General features: G+C 39.2%; 1 protein-coding gene across 1 annotated transcript in view; it reads left to right on the plus strand.

The window, feature by feature from the left end:
• TAF13 (TATA-box binding protein associated factor 13) overlaps positions 1-27918 on the plus strand; it is a 62184-nt gene that overhangs the window by 2673 nt on the left and 31593 nt on the right. Inside the window, exons 2-3 of the mRNA XM_053705807.1 lie at positions 13906-13984; positions 14547-14644. Coding sequence (XP_053561782.1) covers positions 13906-13984; positions 14547-14644 — 177 coding nt within the window. The remainder of the gene's footprint in view (positions 1-13905; positions 13985-14546; positions 14645-27918) is intronic.

A 27918-nucleotide genomic window follows, 5' to 3' on the forward strand; every position in this document is an offset into this window, starting at 1 on the left:
AGACGCAGTGCCGCTTGCTATTCGGGGCTCCCTCTATCTTGGAACTTTTACTTTGAGGATGTGACACAAAAGTCTCAGATTTCATCTAAAGCCCATTTATTCCTGCACATAAAGTCATGGGACTGACGGACGCTTAGATTATAATATCCCTCCTGTCTATCATCAACAGTAGTTTAAAGTTATAAGATCCTGGATTGGGTATTTGTTTTGACACAGTTGCCTGTATTTTATATTTCCTTATGTGACATAGCTGTTAATTATGTCTTTGTTATGTCAGTATATGGCCGGGTTATAATACAATATATTTAATAATTATTCTTTAACCCCTTAAGGACCAGCGACGTACCCTGTATGTCACTGGCCTTTTTTTGGGACTTGATTGTTTTATAGCGCGGTCTTGCCACCGGCGTTGAGACTGCTCTATTCCACAAAGCCTGCTGGAGAGAGGGTATTAATAGCGTCTTCTTGCTAGACTTGTGATATTATGTCCTGAAAAAACCCTTAACGACCAGTGACATACAGGGTACATTGTGGTCATTAAGGGGTTAAAATAAAACCCCAATAAAATGCATATACAAAACCATAAAATTAATGATAAATTCCTAAATTCTTTGCATTAGTTAAAATTTATAGACACATTGAATTATATTTCTAGAAAACCAGATATGAATCAATACTATACAAGTTTGAACTATGACATCAATCTCTAATTTCATTCTACAAGCCATCTCTTTCTTATTGGAACATAATTTTTTTATCTTCAATGGAGAGTTCTTTTTACAATTAAGAGGCACTGCGATGGGGGCAAAATTTGCCCCATCGTATGCGAATCTTTACCTTGCAAATTTTGAAACTGAGACAATATTTAATGACCAGAATGAGTTTAGAGATAACATTAAAATGTACACTAGATACATTGATGATATCTTGATAGTGTGGGATGGCTCTAACCAAGCTTTAGAAAAATTTCTTGATTTGAACAATAATATGGGAAACTTAAGATTTACATCTGAGGCCTCAGAAAACAATATACCATACTTAGATGTACTGATTTGTCATTCTGAAGATAAAGTAACCACTGAGGTTTACAGAAAAGATATAACAGGCAACACTATACTGAGAGCAGACTCATTACATCCATCACATCTAAAAAAGGGCATACCCAAAGGTCAATATATAAGGCTAAGACGTAATTGTACTAATCTTAAAAATTATTGGAAACATGCTAATGATCTAACATCACGACTTACAGATAGAGGTTATAAGCCTTGTGACCTAAAGAAAATATCTGAACAAGTCTCCCATTATAATAGGGATAATCTGTTGAAAGACAATATCACAAAAAGTTCAGATAATAGGGGTATAAACTTTGTTACAAAATTCAGTAAACAGTACAATGACATTTGCAACATTATAAGAAAAAGGTTGCCGATATTAAAGAATGACAAAGATTTACAATCTATTTCTGCCATGTGTAATTTTGTCTCTAGGAGGTCTGAAACTATTGGTGAAAAGATAATGAAGAATTTTAGTTCCAAAAGAAATCAAAATGAGATGAATACAAATAAAAATTGGCTATCCAGAAAAGCTGGTTTCTATAGATGTGGGGGCAGGCCTTGTAAATGCTGTGAATTTGCTAAAACAGGTGACAGTTTTATTTCAACAAACACAGGTAAATCATTTAAAATCAGGGATTGTATTGATTGTAACTCTACATATGATGTTTACCTTATCGCTTGTCTATATTGTAATTTTCAATATGTAGGACTCACTTCGAGATTACTAAAAGACAGGATAAGGGAACATATACTATCAATAGAGGCAGAAATACCTAAGACACCAGAAGCTAAACCCTTTGCACTCCATGATCGTAGTTTAGACTATTTTAGTTTCCAAGGAATAGAACATGTTTCCTTGGGAATACGTGGAGGAGACAGTTATCAAGCTTTAAGTAGAAAGGAAGTGTTTTGGATCTATACATTAAGAACTGGATCCCCTAATGGTATGAACAAGATTAGCGATGTCAAATTGTTTATAGATAGGAACTAGATATAATTATTCCATTCTATGTTAGATCATATATTTATATATAAATTAAATTTGACGTGTCTATATTCCTTCTTCTAGATTTTGGATATTTGCTAAGTGTCTATGTGACACGTGATTATACAATAACCAATATTCCATATAGTATAATGTTCTCTGTTAAAATGTGTTATGGTGTTGGGGATTAAATATGCAGGGACTGGACAGCTATCAATTATTATATGGCATCTGACTTTTATATTGCATTCATATGAAATATGTGCAGCCTCTGTGTATTTCTTTTCCCATCATCATTTAAATTTATACTGTATGAAAAAATAGTTTATTTCTATTTTCTTTCTGAATATTTCACATTTTAAATGAGTGTTCTTAATAGTTGTTAGAAGATTGTATATATTTTTGTATTAAGTATAGTGATTATTGCAATGGAGGTACTGAATGTGTTAAACCTGAAAAGGTGTTGAACGAGTTACAATTGGTTGAAATACCTTTTACCTTGATTATTTAACAGCTGTGAGTGACGTTTGTTTGTTAGCTCTGATGAACTGCCTTTGAGGCAGGAAACGCGTCAGCTGTGTCCTGTGCTGTGCCTTTATGCTGGTTTTAAATAGATGAAATAAAGGATCGTTTTTATACTGCATACCTTCTCTCCTTGCTCATTTTCGGTGAGATTGCTACTAAATTTGGTGCTATTATCATTAGTTAAAATTTATAGACACATTGAATTATATTTCTTGAAAACCAGATATGAATCAATACTATACAAGTTTGAACTATTTTAATATGCTATGCAAAGATCATAAACATTTACCTTATTTATTAACCTTATTTACAATTGAATTGTATTTCCTCACCACAATGAAATATCATATGAAGAAAAGAAGTTATTGCATAGATCCAGAAGCTAGTCTCAGCTTATGATATGTGATTGTGTTCCCAAGTATCGCAGCAAATTCAATCACACAGTATCAGCAGACAACAGACTGTGTTCCTTGCATTCTGTCTTTCTTATATTTAATCATTGATGATCTGTTTTCGGTTACGCTCACGGCGCTGTCTTAGCTTGGCCCTTCGGATGCATAGCATTGATTGGTTCATTTTGGGGGACGCGCCCCTCACTGGCTCTGTATGTGTTCTAATAGACAATTTGTTTGGCTGTCATACCATTCCAATCCCCTAGGGGCAGCAGACAACCATAAATATAGTCTTATCATCCATTTTTGCTACAATTTAATATATCCTTATAAAAATGATTATTTAAATTATTATAACTTTTTGCATTAATCACTTACAATTTGAATTATAGATAGGATAGTATCATGTAATTTTTCTGATCATTCCAATACCAAATACAAGCCTGTTCTTAGTGATCATATTAATAAACAGTTACACTATTAATCATTTACTCTTCCTATAATCACAGCTTTCTGGCATTGTATTGCATCTCAATAGGAATGCAATGTATTTCATATTTCTAATGCATTTTTGAATGCATGGCAATATCAGATGCAGATTCGAAATGAAAATAATAGCGTTATTAATTTTGAGACATTTTCCATCCTTAAGATATTCTATGTTTTAAAAAAAAATACATAGGTTAAGACATGTCGAAATCTTAATTTTTAGGTTTTCAGCTTTCCATATTACACTTCTTAGGCATAGACAATCTCCCATATTCATGTGTTCATATTTAATATCATACAAATAGACAATCTCATATCCATTCAAATATATATTTTCCTGCAATACTGAGGTATATTTTACTTGAAATCTAAATACAAGTTGTATTTTAAAAAGTGAATTTTGAGAGTCACAATGTAGACGTGCTTTTGCTTAGCTAGCAATACAGACGTGTATCTGAGTTTCAGGGGTAATTAACAGCCCTATGTTAATTACCATTTCCTTGGGATTTTGAGCATCTTTCCATTTCTGATTATAGACTCGGCGTCCCCCACAGGTAGCATCCTGATCTAGGTACCATGTTTATCTTTGTTTGAAACTATCTAATCTCATTAAGTGGTGAGGTAAAGAATGTTTTGAAGTTTGTACTTGGCTAGGGAGCAAATGCTCTCTTTTGAAGTTTTTGGGACCTCCTGTCTGCATTGAGCCTTGAGATGTGTATTCAAATCATTTGGGTTTTAAGTAAATTCCTGACATCAGAATTGCAAACCTATAGTAATATCTGATAAAAATATGGCTTCATATATAAACAAATTATTTTGTCTTATTATATGTTTTTGTTTTTGTTTATGTTTTATTTTTATTTTCAATATAAAACAAAATGTGAACAAGCATAGCGATTGACAGTTTACAGTCGTAACTCATCAGTGAAATCAAGAGAGAGATCATAAATTAAGCTAGACATGTCACTTCTCATGACATGAGGTAATGTCTTTTTTTTTTTTTTCTTTTTTTTTGTGAGGGTGTACCATAGTCCAATGTTCAATAATTTCTTCATCGTGTGCTAAGGTATTGGAGTCCCTGGGATTGAGATGAGTTAGAGTTTAGAAAATGTGGAGGGTCCCCTGTTGTCTCAAAGGTAGGACTAATGGTTTCCTTGCCCTAGTGGGGTATTAGAATGAAAACCTCTTGACAGACTGTTCCACAGATATATATCAATATGAGCGGACTGTATCACAAAGGTAGCATTTAACACAAATTAAAAAGAGAAAGCAAAGAGAGAGGAAGCAAAGAGTATAGGAAGGAAGGAGAAAAGGAGAAGTATAGAGGTAGAGATAGTAGGGCGCTAGGTTTGTAACTGGGGGGAGTTTATGTGGTAGTGAATTTGAAAGATTCCCATAAAAAGAGCATGTCTTGGTATAAGGATATTTGGCCTAATTTTAGGTAGTATAGTCTTTCCAGGAGAAGGTTCTTGTGAACTAGTGTTATCCAATCTTGGATGCAGGGTGTCAGTGTAGATTTCCATTTTTTAGGGATTAGCTGGTTTGCAGCGTTTAGCATTATTTGAAAGAGGTGCTTTCTTATTTTGCAATTGATGGCAGGGGGTTGGCATAATAAAACTAGATCTGAGGAGTTAACTATGTTTGTGCTTAAAATTCTATTGATGTTTTCAAAAATTTGTGACCAGAAAGGTTTTATAAGATCGCAATCCCACCAAATATGAGTGATGTGCCCTTCTTGGGTGCAGCCTGTCCAGCAAGATGAAGGTGCGTTTTTGTAGATAGATTTAAACCTTGCTGGTGTCAAATACCATCTCATCATTAGTTTAATATTGGTCTCTTTAGCTTGAGCTGAATGTGCTGAATGTGTTAGGGTGTCGAATCTTCGTGCCCATAGTTTAGGGGTGGTGTACGTCCCCAGCTCTGCGTCCCATCTTTTTGTGTAAGAAGGAAGATGCGGGAAAGTGTCATGTAAAATTAGTTTATGTAGTTTAGAGATTGTGCCATGAATAACTTCTGTTGATTGACAAATTTGTTCAAAGGGGGTGAGTGGTCGTGTTAAGTCTTTCAAATATTTGTGTGTGACTACATAATGCCTATCTTGGTGGAGTCGAAACCAAGAAGATAAAAATGGGTGGTTTAAAGTAGCTAATTGGGTGCTTGTTTTTAGGCTATGGGTCTCATCTGTTAAGAGAAATATAGGGAGGGATTTGATCGGGGGTGGGAGTTGGGGGAAGGATTGATTAAGACCCGGTGGGAATTCTGGGTTGTGTAGAATTGTAGTGAGAGGAGAATACCTAGAAGATATTTTGTTTGGTGATTTGTTGGTTAGTCTCCAATCAGACCACGTTTCGTTTGTTATGGAGGAGGAAGAGATAATGTATTTGTTGAAATACTCAGGGTTCCAACACACCTCGTCTAATTTATGTGATAGTGATAGGCTATTCTCTAATTGTACCCAATTTTTGGGGTTAGGGCCCCCTAGCTTACACCAGTCAGAAATTCTCTGCAAAGAGATAGCGACTTTATAAGAACGAAGGTGGGGGACGCCCAGACCTCCCTCTTTGGGAAGTTTATATAGCGTACTTTTATTAATTCTAGGAGGCTTACGTTTCCAGATATAATCATTTATAATTTTTTGCAGAATGTCTAGATCTTTTTGAATACCCGGTATGGGGATTGTTTGGAGGATATATAAGACTTTTGGTAGAAGAGTCATTTTTGTGGCATGTATTCTACCCAGCCATGAGATATTTTTGGGGAGCCAAGCTGAGGTAAGGGTCTGAAATTCTGAAATTAGGCTACCATAGTTTTGCATGCGGAGATCAGTTATGTTGGGGGTGATGCAGATACCTAGGTACTTCAAATATTTTATTTGTGGTTTTAAGGGGCATGTCAATTTCAGTTCATCTAGGGATTGGTTGGTAAGATTTATAGGAAGATATTCAGATTTTGTCATGTTAACCAGGAAGTTAGAGACAGTCCCATAGAGTTCTAGCTCTGAGATAGAAGTTCTGAGAGAGGGGAGAGGGTTTGTGAGAGTTAGGAGAATATCATCCGCGAAAATCGCTAGTTTGTGAGTTTGTTTGCCAATTTCTATCCCGTGGATCTTGTTATTGTGTCTTATTTTAGTAGCCAGGGGCTCTAGGGCTAAGATAAATAGGAGTGGGGAAAGTGGGCATCCCTGTCTAGATCCGTTTCTGATTTCAAAGGGGTCGGAAAGCGTGCCGTTAATTCTGATTTGAGCTTTTGGGTTAGTATACAAGGCAAAAAATTTTTGAATGATAAAGTCTGGGAAGTTATAGCGTCTCAAGGTTTCTTGGAGAAAGGTCAAGTCTGTCAAATGCCTTTTCGGCGTCAGTCGATAGTAAAACAGTCGGGGTTTTTTTTTTGCGAGATAAACTCTAAGAGATTAAGGACTTTGACAGTGTTATCTTTAGCCTCTCTATGAGGCACAAAACCTACTTGGTCCTGATGAATTATTAACGGTAGGATGCTATTAAGTCGGGAGGCTAGGATCTTGGCGTAGAGTTTTAGGTCTATATTGAGTAAGGATATTGGCCTGTAGTTGGCTGGAGAGTCGGGAGTTTTACCTGGTTTGGTAATAACAGAGATATTGGCCTGTAGCATGTTGTCGGGGAAAGGACGAGAGTCCGAGATATAGTTAAATAAGTCTGTTAAATGAGGAATTACAAGATTTGCAAATGTTTTATAATAAGAACCCGTGAAGCCATCCGGGCCGGGGGCTTTATTTTGTTTTAGCTGCTGTATTGCGTCTTTTACCTCTGAGGGGAGGATGGGTTTTTCCAGAAATTCACTTTGTTCGGGAGTCAGTTGTGTGATCGGGATATTTTCAAGGTATTGATGGCATAATTGGCTGTGGTTTTGGATGTCTCTATTAGGATAAAGATTATAAAGTTTATGGTAAAATGTTTTGAACTCATTCGCTATAGAGTGGGTGTCTTCTAGGTGCTTTCCTTGTGTTGATTTTAAGGAGTGTACGTATGTTTTCTGCTGTTGTTTTTTTAAGGCTTTTGCAAGATATTTCCCTGGTTTGTTGCCCTCTCTGTAGAAGTGTTGTTGGAGGTATAGTAATTGTCTCTGTGATTTGATGTGAAGGATGGTATTTAGTTTGTCTCTCTTTACTTTGAGTTCCTCTAGAACTGCACCATCTAGGGGGTTGATCTTGTGGGCGTAATCTAGTTTAGATATCTCGGAGGATAGGCGTTCTATTTCTATTCTGCTTTTCATTTTGATTTGCGCTTTTGCTTTGATAAATTCTCCCCTAATAGTGCATTTATGGGCTTCCCAAATGGTTGCCACCTTCACATCTGGTGTAGTGTTGAGTGCAAAGTAATCTTTTATGTATTTTGTGAAAAGCTTGGTCTGGGACGGGTCCAATAAGATGGAGTCATCAAGTCTCCACTGGAAGGCTTTAAATGGGGCTGATGGCCATCGGATATTACACGAGACTAAGGAGTGGTCTGACCAGGAGGTGTGTTTTATCTGCGAATTTCTGGAGTGAGAGAGTAGCAAGTGGTCCACAAAAATGTAATCTAATCTAGAATAACTGCGTCTGGGGTGGGAGAAAAAGGTGTAATCATGTTTTTGGGGGTTAAAATATCTCCAAACGTCATGTAAGCCTAGGGTCTTGAGTTTCCGCCAAATCTTAGATAGATTTGGGGTTTTGGACCTAGATTCTGGATTTGAGCAATCCACCGTGGGGTCGAGGGGAACATTGAAGTCCCCCACGACGATAAGAGAACCTTTCACTTCTTTCATAACTATGTCTGAGATCGACTTTACAAACTTGTCTTGTCTGGAGTTAGGGGCATATGCGTTAACTAGAGTTACTGGTTTGCCATATAATAAGCCTTTTAAGCAGACATATCTACCTTCTTTATCCGAGATACATTGTGTTTTTTAGTAAAAGGTAAGGATTTATGGAGTAGGATACTGACTCCGTTGACTTTATTAGGATGTGTGCTGTGAAAATGCTGCGGGTACTGCGGGGAAAAGTATTTGGGAACATTTTTAGCTTTAAAGTGTGTCTCCTGGAGCATCAGTATGTGCCCAACATTCCTAAATTTAAAGGAGAAAATCTCCCAACTGAATGAGAACAATTAGACAGTGTGAGTTGTTAACAGTCAGTCAGCAATCTGCAGACACCCAACATAACAATATATTAACGGTAGATTAATAATAAAAACATTTTATGGCAATAAACGAAAAACACAAGCCAGGCTTACCCTGGGATGAAACATTAACAAAGAGGAGGGGTAACCCCACCAGGTGTAGTAAGCACCTAATATGATGGGTGAAGAAGTAGGTGTTTACCACATTATGTTAAAGTCAGCCTTTATCACCTCTGGGAGACAGCTGGGGTGCTGTGAGTTTTTGTGCTCTTCTTTGACGAACTGGTAACCATTCCTTCCTTTGCGGGAGCGGAGGGGGTACCGAGGTGCTGCGATCTTTGCTGGGAGCAGGGGGGTATTCATCTAGCTGTGGTGGTTGTATGTCCAAATCTTTACATATAGGTAGGATGTCATCTACCCCGGAGCAAATCAGACGTCTGATTTTCCAAAGTATTATCAAATGGAAGGGAAAACCCCATCTATATGGAATATTTCTTTTTCTCAGCAACGTGATTAATGGTTTGAGGTCTCTGCGTTTGGACAGTGTTCTTTGGGATAGATCTGCAAATAACTGTATCTCCACATTGTCACGCCGGAGGGGTTGCTGTTCCCTTGCAAGTTTCATTAGTTCTTCCTTTACTTGGTAGTTGGTAATTCTGACTATTACATCTCTCGGCGGTTGATCACTTTGTGGTTTAGGGCGGAGAGCTCTGTGTGCTCTGTCAATGTCGATTTTTGTCGGGATTTCTTCTTTCCTCAGGGCACTGAAGAAGTTTTGGAGGTATTGCTCTAGATCTGAAGTGGCGACAGTTTCGGGGATACCCCTTAGCCTGATGTTATGGCGCCTGCTGCGGTTTTCCGCATCGTCCAGCTTGTCTTCCAGTTCTGTGATGTTTACCCCCTGTTGTTAGATAGTGTTATGGAGCTCTGAAATAGCTTCTGCATGGGAGTCCTGTGTGTCTTCAATCGATTCAACCCTATGCCCCATTTCCGAGATCTCTTTCTTGAGGTCGGAGATTTCATCTCTGATGCATTGCTTAACTTGGTTGATTAGTGATGAGAAGTCCTTTTTTGAGGGGATTGAGTTAAAAAGAGCTGTAGGTATGTTAATGTTTTCCCCAGGTTGGTCACTTTCAGACTCTGATGAACTTTGGCAAGAAGCGAGATCGGGGGGGATTTGCATCCTCTGAGGCGTTGGTTTTGGCTTCTAAGGCCTTGAAAAAAGTATTCACAGTGTGTGAAGTGGTTTTATTCTGTTTGCTGCTTTTATTTGGTTTGCCGCCTTTCTTTGGCGACATTTTGGCGTATGCTGTAGGAGGTTTGTGTCACCAGTTTGTGTATAATAAGAGGTGAGGAGTGGTACTGTGATTCTGTGCTGTAGTAAATTCACCTCCAATCTTTGGAGAGTAGGATTTGGCCTTATTCTCTCTGAAGTTGTAGAGGGGATCACCCCTAAGGCTGCTCACTTACAGTAACTCAGTAAAAAAAAAAGAGAAAACTTGTGCTGAAGGTGTGCTTAGTAAAATATAATTCCCCTGAGACAGTCCCTTCAGAATTATGCTGTAAACAGGCTTGCAGGAGTTAATATGTGAGATCTCCGTTTTACATTATGGGTGTCTGCTTTATAGGTGGAGCAACATACTTCTATTATAATTATATCCCCATTTCTAGGTGACTTTGCCAATGCCTGGCTGCTAGTGGGGTTCTAAGAGATTGCATCTAGTAGGTGCTCTGCCTGTCGCTGCTTGCTTCTGCCGATTTCACTTAGTGCGATGTTAACTTTAGGGTAGGCTGCGGCCTATCGCGGGACTCGCCTCCGCCTCACGGGGCCGTATGCGGTCACTCTGCGCTGTTCTTTTGCCCCAAGTTGTTCCGATTGAGGTTTTGCGGCTGATGAGATCTCTTTAGGAGCTCCGGTGGCACTTTACATTACATGCCTCAGAAACAAAGTCTGGCATGCGCAGGCCGCAGCTGTTCTCTATTGCGAGGCGGACCGGTAGCTAAGAATGACAGAAAAACGGTCCCAGATAACTCAGCAGTGGGTCAGCTGAATTTAGCCACTGATTGCGACCATTAGTAGGGTTGTGGAATAAGCCAAATTCGTCCTCATTCAGATAGGGCTCAGGAGCTATAGGAAACAGCAGCCATCTCCTAGGCTGGCAAGCTCCGCCCTCCTGTCTTATTATATTTATATGTCATTCACCTGTACCCTGACAGTTAACACGTTAACCTGTATTAGAGTGTAGCCTATGTAAATCTGAGGTTTTTCTATTATACATCTTGGGGCCATGCAATCCTTTTAGATATGCTTCAATCCCTTTACAGGGCTGGTAGTGCTAGACAAACCTATAGGCTAACTTACAATAGAGCCCAACTATACATGTTACATTGTGCCCTCTGCATGAAGCCATGTAACCCTACGCACTATTATATCCCCCAACCTCATGGTTGTAGACAGTTTGTTTTTTTTCTGACCTTGCGGCCGGAGCCGCAGAGGGAAAGGCTTGTTTGACTCAGTGTGGGATATAGCCATATGATTAAAATAACCCTTCTCCATATATATGTAGCACCTAACGTTGGCATGGAGCTTAAAATCTATAGAGATCCTAGGATCGCAATATACCTTGCATGTTAAAACTAATCCCTTAAAGTAGGGGGTTAACCATATGTTAACTTGGTCCAATATTATACTTTTTTGCACCATAGCTCACTCATTATCCCACAATACCGTGCAACTGGAGCGCGACACTTAATAATCACCTAACCTATATCTGATGTCCCTAGGATACATATGTATATGTTTCGGGAATTTAATATCATCTGTCGCACTATAAAAGTGTCCTGCTGTGGCACTGGCATCTTTATTGATTGTGCTATTACAACAATTACCCTCATAATGATGCCAATGTTTTTGTTATTGTATGCCTATACTCAGTATCTACCCCTGTCCATATATTGTTTCTATATAAAACGTCCAAGAGTGGCCCACCATGTTGTATCTGGGGTAGAAAACTTAAGTCTATTATATATATTCCTATGATAAAAACAGAAAAAGAGGTCTCATCTGAGATCCAAAAGTGGTCTCTTATGTTTACAATTTCCTCCAATTACTTTAAAATTTTTGTTTTACAAGGGCCAAGAGAGGCCTTTCCATGTCGTTTTGGAGGCTACCAGGCCAATTGGCATCCTATCTGTATACAATTTGTATGGTACATAGGCTTTTACCCACTTTTTTTATTTATTTATATCACCTGCTTTTTCTATTTTCTTTAAAAGTGCTATTTTATTACATGTGACATAAGTATTGCTATTATAACGTTGTATGCCTTGAAATGAACCTCAATAAAAAAAAAAAAAATGCCGTCTTTTTATATTTAAACTTTTTGAGTCCTGCAAGAATTCACAAAATAAGCATAAATGCATTTGTGATTGGCTGATGGCTGTCACATGGTACAGGGGGAGTGGAAATAGACAACTTTTAAAATTGTCAGAAAAAAAATCTGCTTTTTATTTGAAGTTCAGACTAAGTGCTATTGCATTGTCTTGTGATCTTGCATTTGTTCATTATGCATATCTACTGTGTTGACTGGTCCTTTAATGTTCAGAAATAAATTACATGAAAATGGGGTAAAGTAAATAATGAAAATATTGCAAACGTGTTTCGCTATGCATAACATCATATATAAAGATCTTAATGTATTTACTCTCCTTTTTTAACTAGCAGTTTGAGTGCTCAGAAAAAAAGCAACAGTGCAAAAGAGCGCCACCATATGTGTGCGACTTCACTAATATCATCCCTTGGCGATCAACAAGTATAGAGACTAGGGAACATGCAGTATTCAAGTGAGCAGTGTTAGTGTCTGTTGGTTCAAACTTGGGGGGAAAAAAATGTGCTAATTAGGAAACAGAATAAAATTATAAATGGGAAAATAAAAATTGAATGCAAATGTCTTTCCTAAACAACAATGCAATATGTGCATACCTCAAACCCTCCTTCCTGATGCAGTGGGGGGTTCTTTTACAAGCCACAGGGTTGGTTTTCGTTTACGACCATTTCGACCATTTTGTTCACCCCAATGTAATAAGCTCTTGTGCTGGAAAAAAACAGTTGGCTGCTTTATCCAAGCATCCAAAATGTGGTACACAATGCCAGTAGTGCACCCGGAAGGGCCAGTCGAATACTTAGTTGCATTGGGAGAGATATTAGTAGCAGAAATAGCAACGTTCTTATGCCACTTTACAGATCATTAGTCCAAATCTGAGATACTGTGTACAGTTCTGGAGACCATATCTTCGGAAAGATATCAATAAACTAGAAGCTCTCCAAAAGAGGGCTACTAAATGGTACATGGTCTAAAATATAAAAACGTACAAAAAATATGTATAGTAGAGGATAGAAGGGAAAGAGGTGACATCATAGAAACCTTCAAATATATGAAGGGACTTAAAGTGAATGTCAACTTTCAAGAATGAGTGCCCGGTTTTTAAAAATACTATTAAAAACAGGGGCACTTTCATTCACGAAAGTTTACATTTCACCCGTTTTGTTAAAATACCTTTTCTTAAAGCCAGAGAAGTGATTCCCCCTCCTACCGTTCGTCATTTCATACGTCAGCAATTACAAATCCGGCTTCCTCCAATCATGGCGTTGCCTCAGGCAATGATTCCCCTGGGGGGAAGCCGTGATTGGAGGATGCCAATAAATTAAAGGGACAGTCTAGTCAAAATTAAACTTTCATGATTCAGATAGGGCATGCAATTTTAAAAAACTTTCCAATTTACTTCTATTATCTAATTTTGCTCAATTCTTTAGATATCCTTTGTTGAAGAAATAGCAATGCACATGTGTGAGCCAATCACACAAGGCCTCTATGTGCAGCACACAATCAGCAGCTACTGAGCATATCTAGATATGCTTTTTAGCAAGTGATATCAAGAAAATTAAGCAAATTAGATAATAGAAGTAAATTGGAAAGTGGTTTAAAATGACATGCTCTTTCTAAATCGCGAAAGAAAACAATTGGGTTTCATGTCCCTTTAATCTTTATTTTCACAAGGAAAGGATCTCATTGTATTTTATTGTGCACATGCTGCACAACTATTGGCAAAAAATACTTTTATTGTGGATGTGTATATATATATATATATATATATATATATATATATATATATATATATATATATATATATATATATATATATATATATATAATTTTTTTTTTTTTTTTTTTTTTTGCTTGTAATGTGATTATTTATTAGGAACTGATCTATGCAAACCTGTTGCTATTCTACAAGTTTTCTTTTCTTTGAAATGTGTTGATTAGTTTGAAGAAGAAAATGATGATACTACAGGAGGAGCTGAAGGAGGACAGGGGAGAAGGAAGAGGCTTTTCTCTAAAGAATGTAAGTCCCTTACTGTTTTGTTTTCCTTACCATTTCCCTATCTGCGGTCTACTGGTGTGTAGAACAGTCTGAAGATATTATTATTATATATGATGTACTACAGAGTACATTTTAAGATAAAAAGTTCTAGGGGATTGCATGTGACCTTTCCTTGTGAAGTTTAGCCACTATCAGTGTCAACCTACTGATTCAGGGCTTTTGTTATCCAGGCGCTATATGATGGGTGACTACAGTCAATTTAATTGGAGTGTTATGGCTGTCTGTCTTGATCCAAGTTAATTTTAAAACTGGTATTAAGGTTAGGGTTATGTTTAGAAATTGTGTCCGCCATTTGGATGTCAGAGGACTGTAGTTCATTAGCATCTAAGGAGATAAGGGGGAATGGTCAACCCTTCCCATTCTTCAAGTTTGCTTTATTTCTAAGGCTACTTTGTGTCAGTGATAACCTTGAACCTGTAATGCTGCTGTCTGTATGTTCAAAATCAGGTTGGTGTGATGCTGCTGATGGATGTGTTTTCACGTTCTGTGACTAATGAATTCTGCCGCACCTTTTTCCCCCCAGTGCGTTGTATGATGTACGGCTTTGGAGATGACCAGAACCCATACACTGAGTCAGTGGATATTCTAGAAGATCTGGTTATAGAATTTATTACTGAGATGGTGAGTAAATCCCCTTTTTGGCTTGGTTCCATAACTTTTGGACTCGATACACGTAACACCTTTCATCTGGAAGGTTAATAGATGTTTAATGTCTTTTTGTATGGTTCTATATTTTAAGCTCTTCAGAAGAAAGTTCTCCATTCACAAATAGAGCCATGACAAAGGTGCACACAGAAAAAATATCTAAGTATTATGGCACCACTTCTTCACCAGAACAGTTTTGCATATAATTATTTTTTGCTTGCGTTCATAAAATATTGTCATCCCCACACAAGAAAAAAAAAAGTGAATTAACAAACTTTTATGGGGTGTCAGTTTGTTGCATTTCTTGGTACATGAAAATACACCAATGGCTTGACTTATATGGACATTTGTTTAGCAGAATCTGTTTGCACACAGCAGATCTCTTTGAATGTTGCTGCTAGTTATAATGATGGTGCAAATACCCAGTGGGAGATCAGTCACTCCACTGGTAGTCTAAGATCAGTAGTTACTAGATGTCATTTCAAAAGTTTGTGATCTAGAATTCAAGAACATGGTTAGAGCTTTCACCATTCCCAAAAGAGACAGAAATAGGAGGCATAATTTTCTAATACATACAGGAATCAAAGGTAATAAAGGCAGTTTCAGTATCCCAGGACAGGGCATTTATTCCCGACTTACCCCAGCTCAGAAATGACATGGAAACGTGTATTGGACAACAGGTTCTTGAACAAGTGTCTTTGTAATGAGAGTTCAAAATTGAGTGTTTTAGTTTTCATGTATCTAAAACCTAAAGAAAACAAACACATTTGAGGACTTCCATTTTCCAATTGTTAACACCTATTTGCATTTCTGTATGTGAAGGAGAGACAAACCCAGTGCAATATATCACTGCATGATATGATATGAGAGTTCTACTGCATTTACACTTTGTGCTTTCTATTTTATATCAATTTAAAACTTTAGATTACATTTTATTACATTTAAACGTTGCACTTTGTATTTTGTATTTTATTTTGTATACAGCAGTGTATTTAGAATTTGTGATTTTTAAAAAAAAAAATTTTTTTTTTAATTCTGATTATGCCGTTACAGTTTCTGTGTAACTTTTTAACACATACTGTGTGTGTATATTTTATCAATTAGATTACACTTTGCACGTCTTTTACTTAAATTAAAACTGAAAAATTGTCAGCTTCAGTTTCCCAGGGAGCGTCATTACTTTCTTTGGGCCAGATAATCAAACATTTTCCCAAAGAGAGGAGAGGGGTGCCTACCATAGAAAGTAATGACGTTTTCTGGGATACAAGATTTCACATGGGAGAGAGAATGTAAGTGGAGAACCCCTGGGGATGATATAAAAGCTCTGTTTGCATCAATTCCAAATTAAACTGAAAAGTTTTCACAACTATTTAACTTGGGTTTGTCTATATTTTAGTATATATTGTTTTTCTGGTAGTTAAATAAATGTATTGGGAATTTTGAGCAAACTTCACCTGCATACAGCTGGCGAGACAAATCAGTGTGACCAGCTTGTTTAAAATGCTTAGAAAATGTCAATGTGAGAGAGCTTCAGACATACCCTGGGAACTGCCCTGTCCCTCCCACTTTCTGAAGTTGTCAGTTTACAATGGATAAATTGCAAAGTGCAATGTAATTTAATAGTTAGGATCATACTTTGTATAAAGGTAATAAAACTTTCAAAGCATAATCGTAATGTGTAAAATCACTGCTAGATCAAAATGTGTTAATGTCTTAAATTACAAATGAGAGTGCAAAGCTTAAATGCAATAAAACTGGAAGGACCCAGTTTGCTGTATTGCACTGGCCTTGTCTCTGCTTCACATATATAAATGAGAGATCTCACCGTGCTGGAAAGTTCTGCCCTTTTTTTCTTTTGAAAATGTAGTGAGTCCAGCCTTTGTAAAGTCTGAACTACAATTTTTTTTTTTTCCAAGCTGTAGAAATTTTTAATATTGGGGCCATAGTCTCAGTGGCCTCCCCTTTACAGACACCCTTTTGAATTTGAAATACAGATTCCAGTAAATTCACTGGAGGGCAATATGTACACAGAATATAGAACCGGGGGAATCAATTTTGCCCTCAATCATCTTGCAAGAGTGACATTTTGTTACTTCCTGCAAGGGGAGTGAATAAAAATATTCAGACAAACCACAATACCTTGCATACAATTCCATGGAGAGTAAGAAAAAGTCACTTAATCCACAAAGAATTTTTATTTTTTCTTGTCTTCGGTCGAATGACTGGGAGTGGCAGTTAGGGGAGGAGCTATATAGACGGCTCTGCTGTGGGTGTCCTCTTGCAGCTTCCTGTTGGGAAGGAGAATATCCCACAAGTAATGGATGAACCCGTGGACTGGATACACCATAAGAGAGAAATTTATCAGGTAAGCATAAATTTTGTTATCTAAGATGTGTTACAATGTATCAAGCAGAATGGCAGATACGCAGGCAGGTTTTCTGTATGATAACGGAGATGGTATCCAGTGACAGTCAATGAGTAAATATCTTCAGTTGTTTTTCATACCCTCAGGCATTGGGGTGGATGCTCCCATTCAGATGTGGGCCTTAAAGGGATACTGAAAACAAATTTAGTCACCAATCAACAAGCACCACCCAGCTTCTGAACCAAAGATGGGCCGACTCGTTAGCTTACATTCCTGCTTATTCAAATAAAGATACCAAGAGAATGAAGACAAATTGAGAAAAGGAGTAAATTTGAAAGATGCTTAAAAGGGACATTCTAGTCAAAATTAAACTTTCATGATTCAGATAGGACATGCAATTTTAAACAACTTTCCAATGTACTTTTATCATCACATTTGCTTTGTTCTCTTGGTATTCTTAGTTGAAAGCTTAACTTAGGTAGGCTCATATGCTAATTTCCCGGCCCTTGAAGGCCGTCTTTTATCTCAGGGCATTTTGACCGTTTTTCCACAGCTAGACACTGCTAGTTCATGTGTGCCATATAGATAACATTGTGCTCACAGCCGTTGTTACCTGGGAGTCAGCACTGATTGGCTAAAATGCAAGTCTGTCAAAATAATTGAGATAAGGAGGCAGTCTGCAGAGTCTTAGATACAAGGTAATCACACAGGTAAAAAGTATAATAATATAACAATGTTGGTTATGCAAAATTGTGGAGTGAGTAATAAAGGGATTATCTAGCTTTTTAAACAATACAAATTCTGAAGTAACTGTCCCTTTAAAATTGCATGCTCTATCTGAATTATGAAAGAAAAACATTGGATATTTGTTGCTGCCTCTTGTTTACATCAATTTTCTATTGCTAATACTGCAGAAGGTAATCACAGAGGTAAAAAGTATATTAATATAACTGTTGGTTATGCAAAACTGGGGAATGGGTAATAAAGGGATTTTCTATATTTTAAAACAAACATTATATTGTAGTCTGTCCTTTTTAATGTTGGTGATTTTAGTTTGTGAATGGTCAAAACTGCAAGCAGCTTCAAAACTTTACTTAGTCTGCAGAATTCATCATGTTTCTTTTTAAAATTGGATGATTCATCATAATGCTTGTGCATCTGACATGAAGTGATGACATCTTTTGGAAATTCTACATAATTATCAGTAGGGTTTCTGCTGTTTCTCCAACATTGGTGTGTCCGGTCCACGGCGTCATCCTTACTTGTGGGATATTCTCTTCCCCAACAGGAAATGGCAAAGAGCCCAGCAAAGCTGGTCACATGATCCCTCCTAGGCTCCGCCCACCCCAGTCATTCTCTTTGCCGTTGCACAGGCAACATCTCCACGGAGATGGTTAAGAGTTTTTTGGTGTTTAAATGTAGTTTTTATTCTTCTATCAAGTGTTTGTTATTTTAAAATAGTGCTGGTATGTACTATTTACTCTGAAACAGAAAAGGAAGAAGATTTCTGTTTGTAAGAGGAAGATGATTTTAGCAGACAGTAACTAAAATCGATTGCTGTTTCCACATAGGACTGTTGAGATGAAGTAACTTCAGTTGGGGGAAACAGTTAGCAGACTTTTCTGCTTAAGGTATGACTAGCCATATTTCTAACAAGACTGTGTAATGCTGGAAGGCTGTCATTTCCCCTCATGGGGACCGGTAAGCCATTTTCTTAGTCAAAAACAAACAGAATAAAGGGCTTATTATGGGCTAAAAAACAGGTAGACATTTTTATGGGCTAAATCGATTGCTTTATTTGTGCATATTATTCAAATTTAGGCTAACAATTGACATTTATAATCTTGGGGAACGTTTATAAAACGGCAGGCACTGTATTGGACACCTTTTTCAGTCAGGGGGCCTTTCTAGTCATAGACTGAGCCTCATTTTCGTGCCATTAATGCGCAGTTGTTTTTTGAGAGCAGGGCATGCAGATGCATGTGTGAGGATCTAAGAATCTCTGAAAAAGCTTTTAGAAGGCGTCATTTGGTATCGTATTCCCCTCAGGGCTTGGTTGGGTCTTAGCAAAGACTGTATCTGGGACTGTATAGGGGTTAAATTGAAAAACGGCTCCGGTTTCGTTATTTTAAGGGTTAAAGCTCTGAAATTTGGTGTGCAATACTATTAATGCTTTAAGACACTGTGGTGAAAATTTGGTAATTTTTGAACAATTCCTTCATACTTTTTCACATATTCAGTAATAAAGTGTTTTCTGTTTGAAATTTAAAGTGACAGTAACGGTTTTATTTTAAAACGTTTTTCTCTTGTTAAGTGTATCCAGTCCACGGATCATCCATTACTTATGGGATATTAACTCCTCCCCAACAGGAAGTGCAAGAGGATTCACCCAGCAGAGCTGCTATATAGCTCCTCCCCTAACTGCCATTACCAGTCATTCTCTTGCACCCAACGAATAGATAGGATGTGTGAGAGGACTGTGGTGATTATACTTAGTTTCATACCTTCAATCAAAAGTTTGTTATTTTATAATAGCACCGGAGTGTGTTATTCCTTCTCTGGTAGAATTTGAAGAAGAATCTACCTGAGTCTTTCTATGATTTTAGCCGGAGTAGTTAAGATCATATTGCTGTTTCTCGGCCATCTGAGGAGAGGTAAACTTCAGATCGGGGGACAGCGGGCAGATTAATCTGCAAAGAGGTATGTAGCAGCTTATTATTTTCTGACAATGGAATTGATGAGAAAATTCTGCCATACCGATATAATGTAAACTCAGCCTTAAATGCAGTAGCAGCAACTGGTATCAGGCTGTCATGTATGTATATTTTACACTTCAGTATTCTGGGGAATGGCACTTCACTGGAATTATACTGTATGCATAAAACTTTAGCCTAATTTGCAGGGACTAGCAACAGGCTTTTTAATAGCACTCAATTTATTAATGTTAAACGTTTTTTGCTGGCATGTAAAATCGTTTAATTTTCTGAGGTACTGGGTGAAAAAATGTTTTGGGCACTATTTTTTTCCACTTGGCAGTCGTTTTATTTAATTTATGACAGTTTACTGATCTCTCTCACTGTTATGTGTGAGGGGGAGGGGCCTTTTTTGGCGCTTTTGCTACGCATCTAAAAATTCAGTCAGAAGTTTGTCTTCCCTGCATGATCCGGTTCATCTCTACAGAACTCAGGGGTCTTCAAAACTTGTTTTGAGGGAGGTAATCACTCACAGCAGAGCTGTGAGATTGTAGTTGACTGTGATAAAAAAAACGTTTATTTCTGTATTTTTTTTTTTTTTTTTTTCTGCTATCAGGGTTAGTTATCCTTTGCTAATGGGAGCAATCCTTTGCTAAAATTGTGTTTTTTTTACAAAGATTTGATGCTATAACTTTTCAGTTTATTAATTTTCAACTGTCATAACTTTTTCTGTGCTTCTTATAGGCACACTACGTTTTCATATTATAGTAAATTACTTGAAAAGTATTTCCAAGTTGCTAGTTTATTTGCTAGTGTGTTAAACATGTCTGATTCAGAGGAAGATATCTGTGCTATATGTGCTAAAGCCAAAGTGGAGCCCAATAGAAATTTATGTACTAACTGTATTGATGCTACTTTAAATAAAAGTCAATCTGTACAAATTGAACATATTTCACCAAACAACGAGGGGAGAGTTATGCCGACTAACTCGCCTCACGTGTCAGTACCTGCATCTCCCGCTCGGGAGGTGCGTGATATTGTAGCGCCGAGTACATCTGGGCGGCCATTACAAATCACATTACAGGATATGGCTACTGTTATGACTGAAGTTTTGGCTAAATTACCAGAACTAAGAGGTAAGCGTGATCACTCTGGGGGGAGAACAGAGTGCGCTGATAATATTAGGGCCATGTCAGACACTGCGTCACAATTTGCAGAACATGAGGACGGAGAGCTTCATTCTGCGGGTGACGGTTCTGATCCAAACAAACTGGATTCAGATATTTCAAATTTTAAATTTAAGAAGATTACTAGGGGAGGTGTTAGCGGCTCTGAATGATTGTAACACAGTTGCAATACCAGAGAAAATGTGTAGGTTGGATAAATATTTTGCAGGACCGGCGAGTACTGACGTTTTTCCTATACCTAAGAGACTTACTGAAATTGTTACTAAGGAGTGGGATAGAACCGGTGTGCCGTTCTCACCCCCTCCGATATTTAGAAAGATGTTTCCAATAGACGCCACCACACGGGACTTATGGCAAACGGTCCCTAAGGTGGAGGGAGCAGTTTCTACTTTAGCTAAGCGTACCACTATCCCGGTGGAGGATAGCTGTGCCTTTTCAGATCCAATGGATAAAAAGTTAGAGGGTTACCTTAAGAAAATGTTTGTTCAACAAGGTTTTATATTGCAACCTCTTGCATGCATTGCGCCTGTCACGGCTGCAGCAGCATTTTAGTTTGAGTCTCTGGAAGAGACACTTGAATCAGCTCCATTAGATGAGATTACACACAAGCTTAAAGCCCTTAAGTTAGCTAACTCATTTATTTCAGATGCCGTAGTACATTTAACTAAACTTACGGCTAAGAATTCCGGATTCGCCATTCAGGCACGCAGAGCACTGTGGCTAAAATCCTGGTCAGCTGACGTTACTTCTAAATCTAAATTGCTTAATATACCTTTCAAAGGGCAGACCTTATTCGGGCCCGGGTTGAAAGAAATTATCGCTGACATTACAGGAGGTAAAGGCCATGCCCTGCCTCAAGACAGAGCCAAACCTAAGGCTAGACAGTCTAATTTTCGTTCCTTTCGTAATTTCAAAGCAGGAGCAGCATCAACTTCCTCTGCACCAAAACAGGAAGGAGCTGTTGCTCGCTACAGACAAGGCTGGAGACCTAACCAGTCCTGGAACAAGGGCAAGCAGGCCAGGAAACCTGCTGCTGCCCCTAAGACAGCATGAATCGAGGGCCCCCGATCCGGGAACGGATCTAGTGGGGGGCAGACTTTCTCTCTTCGCCCAGGCTTGGGCAAGAGATGTCCAGGATCCCTGGGCGTTAGAGATCATATCTCAGGGATACCTTCTAGACTTCAAATTCTCTCCCCCAAGAGGGAGATTTCATCTGTCAAGGTTGTCAACAAGCCAAATAAAGAAAGAGGCGTTTCTACGCTGCGTACAAGATCTTTTATTAATGGGAGTGATCCATCCGGTTCCGCGGTCGGAACAAGGACAAGGGTTTTACTCAAATCTGTTTGTGGTTCCCAAAAAAGAGGGAACTTTCAGGCCAATCTTGGATGTAAAGATCCTAAACAAATTCCTAAGAGTTCCATCGTTCAAAATGGAAACTATTCGGACAATTTTACCCATGATCCAAAAGGGTCAGTACATGACCACAGTGGATTTAAAGGATGCTTACCTTCACATACCGATTCACAAAGATCATTACCGGTATCTAAGGTTTGCCTTTCTAGACAGGCATTACCAGTTTGTAGCTCTTCCATTCGGATTGGCTACGGCTCCGAGAATCTTCACAAAGGTTCTGGGTGCTCTTCTGGCGGTACTAAGACCGCGAGGAATTGCGGTAGCTCCGTACCTAGACTGATACAAGCTTCAAGCTTTCAAACTGCCAAGTCTCATACAGAGTTAGTACTGGCATTTCTAAGGTCGCATGGATGGAAGGTGAACGAAAAGAAGAGTTCTCTCTTTCCACTCACAAGAGTTCCTTTCTTGGGGACTCTTATAGATTCTGTAGAAATGAAGATTTACCTGACAGAAGACAGGTTAACAAAGCTTCAAAATGCATGCCGTGTCCTTCATTCCATTCAACACCCGTCAGTAGCTCAATGCATGGAGGTGATCGGCTTAATGGTAGCAGCAATGGACATAGTACCCTTTGCACGCCTACATCTCAGACCGCTGCAATTGTGCATGCTAAGTCAGTGGAATGGGGATTACTCAGACTTGTCCCCTACTCTGAATCTGGATCAAGAGACCAGAAATTCTCTTCTATGGTGGCTTTCTCGGCCACATCTGTCCAGGGGGATGCCATTCAGCAGGCCGGACTGGACAATTGTAACAACAGACGCCAGCCTACTAGGTTGGGGCGCTGTCTGGAATTCTCTGAAGGCTCAGGGACAATGGAATCAGGAGGAGAGTCTCCTACCAATAAACATTCTGGAATTGAGAGCAGTTCTCAATGCCCTTCTGGCTTGGCCCCAGTTAACAACTTGGGGGTTCATCAGGTTTCAGTCGGACAACATCACGACTGTAGCTTACATCAACCATCAGGGAGGGACAAGAAGCTCCCTAGCAATGATGGAAGTATCAAAGATAATTCGCTGGGCAGAGTCTCACTCTTGCCACCTGTCAGCAATCCACATCCCGGGAGTGGAGAACTGGGAGGCGGATTTCTTAAGTCGTCAGACTTTTCATCCGGGGGAGTGGGAACTTCATCCGGAGGTCTTTGCCCAAATACTTCGACGTTGGGGCAAACCAGAGATAGATCTCATGGCGTCTCGACAGAACGCCAAGCTTCCTCGTTACGGGTCCAGATCCAGGGATCCGGGAGCGGTTCTGATAGATGCTTTGACAGCACCTTGGACCTTCGGGATGGCTTATGTGTTTCCACCCTTCCCGATGCTTCCTCGATTGATTACCAGAATCAAACAGGAGAGAGCATCAGTGATTCTAATAGCGCCTGCATGGCCACGCAGGACTTGGTATGCAGATCTAGTGGACATGTCATCCTGTCCACCTTGGTCGCTACCTCTGAAACAGGACCTTCTGATCCAGGGTCCCTTCAAACATCAAAATCTAATTTCTTTGAAGCTGACTGCTTGGAAATTAAACGCTTGATTTTATCAAAACGTGGTTTTTCTGAGTCAGTTATTGATACCTTAATACAGGCTAGGAAGCCTGTTACCAGAAAGATTTACCATAAGATATGGCGCAAATACTTATATTGGTGCGAATCCAAGAGTTACTCATGGAGTAAGGTTAGGATTCCGAGGATATTGTCTTTTCTACAAGAAGGTTTAGAAAAGGGTTTACCCGCTAGTTCCTTAAAGGGACAGATTTCAGCTCTGTCCTTTCTTTTACACAAACGTCTGTCAGAAGTTCCGGACGTTCAAGCTTTTTGTCAGGCTTTAGCTAGGATCAAGCCTGTGTTTAAAACTGTTACTCCACCATGGAGTTTGAACTTAGTTCTTAATGTTTTACAGGGGGTTCCGTTTGAACCCCTTCATTCCATTGATATCAAGTTGTTATCTTGGAAAGTTCTGTTTTTAATGGCGATTTCCTCGGCTCGAAGAGTCTCTGAGTTATCCGCCTTACATTGTGATTCTCCTTATCTGATTTTTCATTCAGACAAGGTAGTTCTGCGTACTAAACCTGGGTTCCTACCTAAGGTGGTCACTAACAGGAATATCAATCAAGAGATTGTGGTTCCATCTTTGTGTCCTAATCCTTCTTCGAAAAAGGAACGTCTGCTACACAATCTAGATGTAGTCCGTGCCCTGAAATTTTATCTACAGGCAACTAAGGATTTTCGACAAACGTCTTCCCTGTTTGTCGTTTATTCTGGTCAGAGGAGAGGTCAAAAAGCTTCGGCTACCTCTCTCTCCTTTTGGCTTCGTAGCATAATACGGTTAGCCTATGAGACTGCTGGACAGCAGCCTCCTGAAAGAATTACAGCACATTCTACTAGAGCTGTGGCTTCCACTTGGGCCTTTAAGAATAAGTCTTCTGTTGAACAGATTTGCAAGGCTGCAACTTGGTCTTCTCTTCATACTTTTTCCAAATTTTACAAATTTGACACTTTTGCTTCTTCGGAGGCTGTTTTTGGGAGAAAGGTTCTTCAGGCAGTGGTTCCTTCCGTATAAAGAGCCTGCCTGTCCCTCCCGTCATCCGTGTACTTTAGCTTTGGTATTGGTATCCCATAAGTAATGGATGATCCGTGGACTGGATACACTTAACAAGAGAAAACATAATTTATGCTTACCTGATAAATTTATTTCTCTTGTAGTGTATCCAGTCCACGGCCCGCCCTGTCACTTTAAGGCAGGTAATTTTTCCATTAAACTACAGTCACCACTGCACCCTATGGTTTTCCTTTCTCTGCATGTTTTCGGTCGAATGACTGGTAATGGCAGTTAGGGGAGGAGCTATATAGCAGCTCTGCTGGGTGAATCCTCTTGCACTTCCTGTTGGGGAGGAGTTAATATCCCATAAGTAATGGATGATCCGTGGACTGGATACACTACAAGAGAAATAAATTTATCAGGTAAGCATAAATTATGTTTTTGTGCTTTGTTGACAAGTTTAAGCCTGTTTAACATGTCTGTACCTTCAGATAAGCTATGTTCTATATGTATGAAAGCCAATGTGTCTCCCCATTTAAATTTATGTGATAATTGTGCCATAGCGTCCAAACAAAGTAAGGACAGTACTGCCACAAATAATGATATTGCCCAAGATGATTCCTCAAATGAGGGGAGTAAACATGATACTACATCATCTCCTACTGTGTCTACACCAGTTTTGCCCATGCAGGAGGCCCCTAGTACATCTAGTGCGCCAATACTTATTACCATGCAACAATTAACGGCTGTAATGGATAACTCCATAGCAAATCTTTTATCCAAAATGCCTACTTATCAGAGAAAGCGCGATTGCTCTGTTTTAAACACTGAAGAGCAAGAGGACGCTGATGATAATTGTTCTGTCATACCCTCACACCAATCTGAAGGGGCCATGAGGGAGGTTTTGTCTGAGGGAGAAATTTCAGATTCAGGAAAAATTTCTCATCAAGCTGAACCTGATGTTGTGACATTTAAATTTAAATTAGAACATCTCTGCGCACTGCTTAAGGAGGTATTATCTACTCTGGATGATTGTGACAATTTGGTCATTCCAGAGAAATTATGCAAGATGGACAGGTTCCTAGAGGTTCCGGTGCCCCCCGACGCTTTTCCTATACCCAAGCGGGTGGCGGACATAGTAAATAAAGAGTGGGAAAAGCCCGGCATACCTTTTTTGTTCCTCCCCCTATATTTAAGAAATTATTTCCTATGGTCGACCCCAGAAAGGACTTATGGCAGACAGTCCCCAAGGTCGAGGGGGCAGTTTCTACTCTAAACAAACGCACTACTATTCCTATCGAAGATAGTTGTGCTTTCAAAGATTCTATGGATAAAAAATTGGAGGGTTTGCTTAAAAAGATTTTTGTACAGCAAGGCTACCTTCTACAACCAATTTCATGCATTGTTCCTGTCACTACGGCAGCGTGGTTCTGGTTCGAGGAACTAGAAAAGTCGCTCAGTAGAGAAACTTCATATGAGGAGGTTATGGACAGAGTTCACGCACTTAAATTGGCTAACTCTTTTATTTTAGATGCCGCTTTGTAATTAGCAAAATTAGCGGGGAAAAATTCAGGGTTTGCTATCGTGGCGCGCAGAGCGCGTTGGCTAAAGTCTTGGTCAGCGGATGTGTCATCCAAGACAAAATTGCTTAACATTCCTTTCAAAGGTAAAACTTTATTTGGACCTGATTTGAAAGAGATAATTTCAGACATCACTGGGGGAAAGGGCCACGCCCTTCCACAGGATAGGTCTTTTAAGGCTAAAAATAAGCCTAATTTTCGTCCCTTTCGCAGAAATGGACCAGCCTCTAATTCTGCATCCTCTAAGCAAGAGGGTAATGCCTCACAACCCAAACCAGCCTGGAAACCAATGCAAGGCTGGAACAAGGGTAAGCAGGCCAAGAAGCCTGCCACTGCTAACAAAACAGCATGAAGGAGTAGCCCCCGATCCGGGACCGGATCTGGTGGGGGGCAGACTCTCTCTCTTTGCTCAGGCTTGGGCAAGAGATGTTCAGGATCCTTGGGTGCTAGAAATAGTTTCTCAAGGTTATCTCCTGGAATTCAAGGAACTACCCCCAAGGGGAAGGTTCCACAAGTCTCACTTATCCTCAAACCAAATAAAGAGACAGGCATTCTTACATTGTGTAGAAGACCTGTTAAAGATGGGAGTGATACACCCAGTTCCAATAAAGGAACAAGGAATGGGATTTTATTCCAATCTGTTCGTAGTTCCCAAAAAAGAGGGAACGTTCAGACCAATTCTGGATTTGAAGATCCTAAACAAATTTCTCAGGGTACCATCGTTCAAAATGGAAACTATTCGAACGATTCTACCCACCATCCAGGAAGGTCAATTTATGACTACCGTGGATCTAAAGGATGCGTACCTACATATCCCTATCCACAAGGAACATCATCAGTTCCTAAGACTCGCTTTTCTGGACAAACATTACCAGTTTGTGGCTCTTCCATTCGGATTAGCCACTGCTCCAAGGATTTTCACAAAGGTGCTAGGGTCCCTTCTAGCGGTTCTAAGACCAAGGGGCATTGCAGTAGTACCTTACTTGGACGACATTCTAATACAAGCGTCGTCCCTGTCAAAGGCAAAGGCTCATACGGACATCGTTCTAGCCTTTCTCAGATCTCACGGATGGAAGGTGAACAAAGAAAAGAGTTCTCTGTCCCCGTCAACAAGAGTTCCCTTCTTGGGAACAATAATAGATTCCTTAGAAATGAGGATTTTTCTGACAGAGGTCAGAAAATCAAAACTTCTAAGCTCTTGTCAAGTACTTCATTCTGTTCCTCGTCCTTCCATAGCGCAGTGCATGGAAGTAATAGGATTGATGGTTGCAACAATGGACATAGTTCCTTTTGCACGAATTCATCTAAGACCATTACAACTGTGCATGCTCAAACAGTGGAATGGGGATTATACAGACTTGTCTCCAATGATTCAAGTAGATCAAAAGACCAGAGATTCACTCCGTTGGTGGCTGACCCTGGACCATCTGTCCCAGGGAATGAGCTTCCGCAGGCCAGAGTGGGTCATTGTCACG

Source organism: Bombina bombina, chromosome 3 (genome assembly GCF_027579735.1).
Source record: "Bombina bombina isolate aBomBom1 chromosome 3, aBomBom1.pri, whole genome shotgun sequence".
Lineage (NCBI taxonomy): Eukaryota > Metazoa > Chordata > Amphibia > Anura > Bombinatoridae > Bombina > Bombina bombina.